This window comes from Apis dorsata, unplaced genomic scaffold (genome assembly GCF_000469605.1).
Source record: "Apis dorsata unplaced genomic scaffold, Apis dorsata 1.3 scaffold_293, whole genome shotgun sequence".
NCBI classification, from domain to species: Eukaryota; Metazoa; Arthropoda; class Insecta; order Hymenoptera; family Apidae; genus Apis; species Apis dorsata.
In genome coordinates this window covers 613,415-621,230 of record NW_006263568.1, presented here as the reverse complement: position 1 = coordinate 621,230, position 7,816 = coordinate 613,415, and the positions used below count along the sequence as shown (strand labels likewise).

At 27.4% G+C, this 7,816-nt stretch overlaps 1 protein-coding gene across 12 annotated transcripts in view; it reads left to right on the top strand.

Moving 5' to 3' along the window:
- LOC102671417 (probable pathogenesis-related protein CaO19.6200) overlaps nt 1-5,777 on the top strand; it is a 71,375-nt gene extending 65,598 nt beyond the window's left edge. For 11 of the 12 annotated variants that reach the window (XM_031511164.1, XM_006617159.2, XM_006617164.2 and 8 more), the window contains 5 exons: nt 2,952-3,086; nt 3,285-3,436; nt 3,554-3,917; nt 4,144-4,333; nt 4,819-5,777. In XM_031511164.1, coding sequence (XP_031367024.1) covers nt 2,952-3,086; nt 3,285-3,436; nt 3,554-3,917; nt 4,144-4,333; nt 4,819-4,973 — 996 coding nt within the window. In that variant the 3' untranslated portion in view covers nt 4,974-5,777. The remainder of the gene's footprint in view (nt 1-2,951; nt 3,087-3,284; nt 3,437-3,553; nt 3,918-4,143; nt 4,334-4,818) is intronic. The other variant, XM_006617163.2, reaches the window with a different exon arrangement.
- Nucleotides 5,778-7,816: the final 2,039 nt, after the last annotated feature.

The following is a 7,816-nucleotide window of genomic DNA, read 5'->3' as shown; positions in this document are numbered from 1 at the left end:
TTAAGATTAATTCATATTGAATTATGAAAATTATTACAAAACATTTTGTCTGTAATTGTTCATACATGTTTTTTTGTTAACAAATTATATTATTATATTAATAATAATTTCTTTCTTTTTATTGTTATTGTTATTAAAAATAACATGAAAAAAAGATATGACATATTCATACAAACAGATTATTCATATAATATAAATTACCTAATTTAATTTTTGATTCAATTATTAAGATTAATTCATATTATGAAAAATTATTACATAAAACATTTTCATAAAACATTCTCAAAAGAAAATTATTTTGGAAATGATTTTGCAAACAATTATTATTATTCTTTATTATTAGATTCCATTCAAAGTTTTTTCAATTATATACATTAAAAGTTAATTTCACATAAACATTCTCATTACTTACCATTATCATCATACGCATAAACGCACGCGTGTGTACATAAACCGAAACGAAAAGGAATAAATGAACATGGACAAGTTTCGTAACCGGTTACCGTTTCAAGGGTTAAACGGGCGAAGTAAATCATCGTCACGCGTTCACACGACCACGTGAACGTGCAGACGAGCGATATCGAGGTACATTGGCATCTGTCGATGACTCAGGATCGTTCCCTTTTCGAGAGACGCGTCTAGTGAACGGTTGTCGCGCATAACGCCTCGGGAAATCGTTATTCTTGCTAACGATGACTAATCGAGAATCGAGTTCGAGTATTCCTTCGATCTTTCCGTGCCACGCTTTTGCGCTTTGTATTACTCTGTCGGTATATAGTTCTATCTTCTATTTATTACCCTTCGGTCGTGAATACTTGACGACTGTACGTGTACAGATCGAAGAGAAAGGAGTATAAATAGGAAATTGGCAGGTCGAGAGTTTTCTCGAGGCTCGTTTAGGAAAGACTGTATAAGACTTGGTTCGAATCGAGGTTTCTCGTTTTCCGATGACTGGTCATGTTGGACGAGGAAAGTGGAAAATGAACTTGTTTAGACTCAGTTTTCGATTCAAGTTTTTTTAAATATTTAGAGATCGAAATTTGAAGCAAAAAATTTTCTATCATAATAATGGTTATTTGTAACTTTTTCATAATAAAAAGAAAATAAATTAATTAAAATAATTTTTTCATATTGAGGTTATGCAAATCTATGCGAGTATAAGATAGATTCTATTATTTATTTGATAGATAAATATTGATTATTAAGTATTATAAATTGTTCAGATTCTTTTTATATTCACACTTCGAGTGTTGTAAATTGCATGCATAAGAGTCACTTGAAATTGATACGTCGATTTATTTTAGCATTACTGTGTCTGTAAAAATATGGATATAATAGATTATGTAATTTTGAAGATTTTTTTTGATAAGATAAATAAATACTTTATTTTATATTAACATTCTAACGGGAAGAATAAAATAAAGAATTTTTTTTTATAATCTTTTATTATATTTTTATTAATTACTGGTATTTTTGAACAATCTTATTTATTAAGTGTACAACGAAGTATCGCTTGACATTTGCACGGAAATTAAAAATACGCGACGACCGGTCGATATTGCCTTTCGAAAATACATCCGTGAAGTTGGCGCTTCTTTCAAGTATCGACCGATAAAATTAATTGAATATGTCATTAACCATCACATAAAATTTTTCCATTTCATTGATTTAATGTGAAAAATTATACGTATTTATAATCTATTACTCGTCCTTTTATATCAGTTGTGAAGAAGTCTAAGTTAAAAGAGAAACGCGTGACTGAAAACTACCGATAGAGAATATGGCGATTTCACGATAACTTGCTTCCTAATTGTCGTGTTGAAAATGAATTATATTACAGTGTGTGAGCAGGATGGGAAACATTAGGTAAACTTCGTCTTGAGACACCGAAAATTATTTACTTTTTTCCAAGTTATTTTAAGTCATTAAATTTCAAATATATAAATTTTATCTTTATAAAATCTTTATAAAATTTTTTCAAACATTTTTTTCAAATGTTCATAAACATAATATTGATTTAAACTTGATCATTGATATCGAAGATTTAATAAAATTTGGAATAATCTTCAAACATTATAAATTTAATGAATCTTATCAATTCATCTTATTAGATTTATTAATATTAAATTGAGGTTAAAAAATGATATTTTGGAATCTATTCGAATATTCATTATTGAAGGAAAAAAGAAAAAAAAAAGATTTCTATATTTTGGTATCCCAAAGCGAAGAGCAACCATAATTTCTGCTATTCAGTACGTTCTTCCCATTGGTTATTCCACATCTAGGTTATTCAAGACGTCGCCGTCTTTATTATCGGGTGCACTCGCGCGATCGCGTGATTTCGCTTTGACCGTGACTTGCACGCGTATGTTATCTACAATGTGTGACGAGAAATATTAATAAAGTTGGAATATTGGATATCTCGAAATTCTTTAAAACTTTAATTCTCTCAAATTTTCAAATTTTCCAATTTCGAAATTTTTATATTTTAACTCGATTTTTTTTGTAATTTGAAATGTGATACAATAATTTACGAATTTATAAAGTTTAAAGAATTTAGAATTTATTATGATTTTAAAATTTTCGTAATTTTGATATATTTTTTTTCTAAATATTATTATAATCAAAATTGTTATTTAAAAATATTTTATGTACACCCTATATATTAAATGTACATTCTAAATATTATATGTACACCCTACGTATATATTACGACCACGATAAAGTCAAGATTGATTGTTTTTCCTTAATTGTAATAGGCATCATTTCAGCAAATTATAGCATAGAAAGCATTATTTTAAGATGATTTAAGAGAAAGGACGAGCAATTTTGAAAAAGAGTATTAGTTGGATTTATAAGTAATTCTTACATTATAGTTATTTTATGCTATTAAATGTTCGTCATACACAAATTTCACGTATCATACAACATATTCTCTCTATGTGTTATAGATAACAAAAACTGACACACGTAAACCATCTGTGCGCAGATTGGGTCCTCCTAAGGAATTTATCAACATTTGCCTTGAAACGCACAATTTTTATCGCGCGAGGCATGGAGTGCCACCTCTTCGTCTCAACAAGCAGGTTACTTCCTTTTAATGATAATATTAAATAAACTTAACCAATATATATATTTAGCTGAATAAATGAAATATCGTTTAATGAAATGTGAGATTAAAAATTCATGTAAATTCATTATTAATTTTATTAAATTAAAAATTAAAATGATATAAAATGATATAAAATACATTAAAAAAAGTGAATATAATTCTTCGTTTTCAGTTATGTAAAACGAGTCAGGATTGGGCTAATATACTGGCAACTAGAGGTAGATTAGAGCATAGGGCAAATACAGATTACGGTGAAAATTTATATTGTATGTGGAGCTCTAATCCGAAGACTATTGTACACGGTGATGAGCCTGTAAACGAATGGTAAGTAATTAAAATTTTTTTTTTTTTAATTCAAAATGCACAAATAATTTGTAATTTATAAATTATTTATTTTAAACGTATATTACATCTATCCTATTTTATTATATATTTCTATAGGTATGCCGAAGAAGGGCAACATCAATACGGAAAAGAGCCAACCACTCTAAAAACTGGCCATTTTACTCAAGTTGTATGGAAAGACAGTACCGAGTTGGGTGTTGGAATGGCCAGAAATCGAAATGGTGAAGTATATGTCGTCTGTAATTATAATCCGGCTGGAAATTTCCTGGGCAGTTTCACGGAGAACGTTCTACCTCTCGGTGTGAAACCTATAAAAAAAACTTTGCTAGAAGCTCTGCCATATTACACATTAGACGAACAAGCATGGCAACAAGAGGCTTTAATCGTTCACAATGAATATAGGAGAAAACATCGTGTTTCAGATTTGAGGTTAAGCATAGAATTAACATCTGCTGCTAAGGTATATTTTTCATATAATAATTATAATAATCATTTATTTCTATTTCAAAAAAAAAAAAATCTATTTCACTTTCTAAATATCTTCACCAATCTTTATCAAAGAATTAGCAATTCAATCAACTATAATTTGTCTTGAGCACGATATGACTTAGCTAGTTTGCAATTGACCGTGCACGCTTGGGTTCAAGAGTAACGCTCGATTACAAATTTTTTTCCGCTATCTTCAGGCGTGGGCGAACACGTTACTGAACACGAACAAGCTGATTCCTCAGACGTCGTCCCCGTACGGAGAGAATATCTACTCGATGCAGTGTTCCGATCCAAAGGTGATCGTATCGCCGCGGGAAGTCGTTTCGAAGTGGTATGCCGAGAAGAAGGATCATAAATATGGCATAGAGCCAAAGGTTTTAAATACATGTATGTAACACAGTGTACAAAAACCTATTTACTAATTATCTTTAACGATAAGACTGTTAGAAGAAAAAGTAAAAATCTTGTGCTAAAAATAGTAAAAATATTAGCTATTCAATTTTTAATGAATTAAGCGTACTGCAATGAACTGCTATTAATAAAAATTATTAATTTATAATATTTTTATATTAAAGAAATAATAAAAATATATAATATATTTTTTTATGAACAATAAATTCTATGAGAAATTATATTATTTGATAATCCTTTGTTACCGTTTTAAAGATAAATGTTCGAGTTTTGTTAATTCAATTTATTTTTATTTGTGTTTTATTGTTTTTCAAAATCTTTTCAATTTCTTTCAAAAATTTTATTTTCTATTTATTTTTTAAAAATATGCAATGATAAATAAATTTATAAAAAAATTAAATAATAATATAATTATATAAAATAATTAAAATAATAATATATAATAATTTTTCTTTGTTTAGGCCATTTTACACAGATTGTCTGGAAAAATACAACCGAGATGGGTATAGCAATAGCCAAAAAGGATGGAACCTGCGTAGTAGTTGCGTGTTACCATCCGAGGGGTAACATTGTTGGACAATTCACGGAGAACGTGTTGAAGCCTATAAAGCTGTAGTTAGACGGATCTATCTACATTTGTCGATATTGTATTTAAACGCTGTATTTATAACTATCGTGCATAGCGAGAAGACAATATGCATAATATATGTAAATATAAGAACGCAGATGTGCATACACGTAGAATAAAAGAAAACATTCCACGTACTACGCGTAATCAAGATATTTCGTCTGTTTTATTAATTGTCGATATCGCAATTGCATTGTGTTGCAACTCTTAGTAATGATAATTAAAAAACGTGTATGTATGATGATAATGTTTGAGGATCGACTTTCTTTTTGAAAATATGATTAATTTTATTCTTATTTTGTAAAGGAAGATAAATTTTGACTTAAAGATTTTTTTTTTTTTATTTAAATGTAAAATTTTTTTACTAAGATAAAAATCTTTCTACAGGGCAGAAACACTCATTTGGTGCAATGATAGTTTCTTATTTCCTGACATAAATGCTTTTACTATTTTTATTGCTTTTTTTTTAAATAATTAAGTATAGATTTTTTGTTTGTTAAAACACCAGTAATCAAAAGATGGATTACTAATGAGATAATGATGCTAATTTCTTACTATAATTTCTTACAAATAAGTATAGCGTTAATAAAAAAAAAAAAATTGTCAGTGACTGACCGTTCCTTCACTATTTACCTCAAAACCATGAAGTGAGATACAATTGTAATTTTTCTGACAATACAACTACGGGTAGAATGTAGTATCGAATCTAGAATTCTTGTCATTTAAAAATACATATTCGTTATGTAATATTTTCTTTCTATTTTAAACAAAATAAATTATTCAAAAACTATTATATATTTAGTATTTATATCGACTAATTTAAAATATTTCGATTTTACAAATTGCCAGATAAATCTTAATACATATTTCCAAAATAGAAAAATACAGAATAAAAATTTTTAATACAAAGTTTTCAATCCATCTATTTCAATTAATGTATGTTAATGAAATAAATTGTACTGCTGAAGCATTAGAAGAGAAAAAAAGGTATTTCTGCTTTATAATAATTTATTTATAATAAATTTACATGCACGCGTTGTGTGACAATGTGTCACGTGTATATAGATACATTTTCTCTCTGTTTTTCTGCTCTTATTTATATTACATACAGCCGTTTGTAACTTCTTTTTTCATGTGGTCGAATATTAATTTTATATTCTTATATCGTGGAAGTAAATTCTCGACGATATTGAAAACACTAGTTCTTCGAGATTCGTCATGCTCTCATTTCCGATTTCGACTAAACGAAAATAATTTTCACCAGAATCTCGGTGCTCTGTAGATCGATCGGGAAGGGGAACATGTTTTACATGTTACAATTCCATATGAAATTTTGGAATGGAAATAGTTAGTTTTTTGTATTTTTCGACGATTTTATATAGTTCTATTTTTTTTTAATTAATTGACAAAATGACAATTTTATGTAATTTTTTTTTTTAATATACGTGAATAAATTGATAAATCGAATCAATGAAAATCGAAAGAAAATTCAAAAGGTTATTTTAAATTTTAATAGAATAGAAAGTATCGGATAAAAAAGGAAGAAAAAAATAAAACATTCAATTATTACTATTAATTTAACTTGTTGAATTTCTTGTAAAATTTTTTATGAATATTATTAACATTGAAAATCTCGAAGTAACATTCGTCAATTGAATTGAAAATCAATTTAAACCAATTATTTTTAAGCATACATTGCATTGTTTGTATAATTATGGTGATTAGTTTAACCTAAAATGATTATGATTTTCAATTAAAATGCAAGAAATTCAAAAAGATTTTTCTTTCTTCTGACAAAATACTAATCAGATTATGAAAATAAGAAAATATGACGTTTTGCGTTATATTGTATATGGAAAAAACGAGAGAAAATTTATATCATCTCGATATCGCAAGCTCGGCAGTTCACTTTACATAATTTTAACTTTCAGAACTCTTACGATAGACATAGAAATCTCAGAAGGAACTTGCGAAGAGGTTATCGATTTAAAGATTCACGTATCATCAAAATGTAAATAAAAATGGTTCCATTTTGTTTTTTCCTTTTTTCTTATGAAGACACAACAATATTTCTTTTTTTCTGATATATACTCACGTCTTAATATTATCGTAATATTAATCCATTGTTAACATAATAATATATTCGTTTGCACTTCTCTTTTTATCTTACATACACTAACCTTTATCTTTCAATTTTCCAATCTTTTTTTTTTTTTAAACTTTGTTTCTTCCTTTTCTTTTTTTTTTTTTTCTTTTTTCGTTTATTAATAGAAAATTTCCGCTCAAGATTATCATTATTCACGGTTCGTTGCTAATATTTATATAAATGTTAACAGAATCATGGACAATCGCTCTCTTATGTCAAACGTATCTAGGGTATTTCACATGCAGTCGAAAGCAGTTTTTTATACTTTCACATCGCTTTTTCAGATCGATAACGCATATTAATAATAGTTTGCGAACTACTCGTTCTCAGGTCACATTTATTTTTGATCGATCCTATGACAATTAATCTATGTACACTGTTCTTGTTTTAATATTTTCTATTCGATTTTTTTTTTCTTATTAAATATAATTCTTTCATAGTTTTTTGTTACTTTTATTGTTTTGTTTTTCGTTTTTATTTCAATCGTTGAATCAATAGAGAGATATAATAAGTAGAATCCTTTTAGTATCGAAAAATACAAGGCTAAATTTTGATAAATCTCATGTCAAATTCGTCAATATTTCCATTAATGTCCTCAAACTTTTAAAAGCTTACATTTCCATTCACTCAAATTTCACATTATATTTCTTTGGTTTTTATAATTGAACTTTTAACACATTCACTG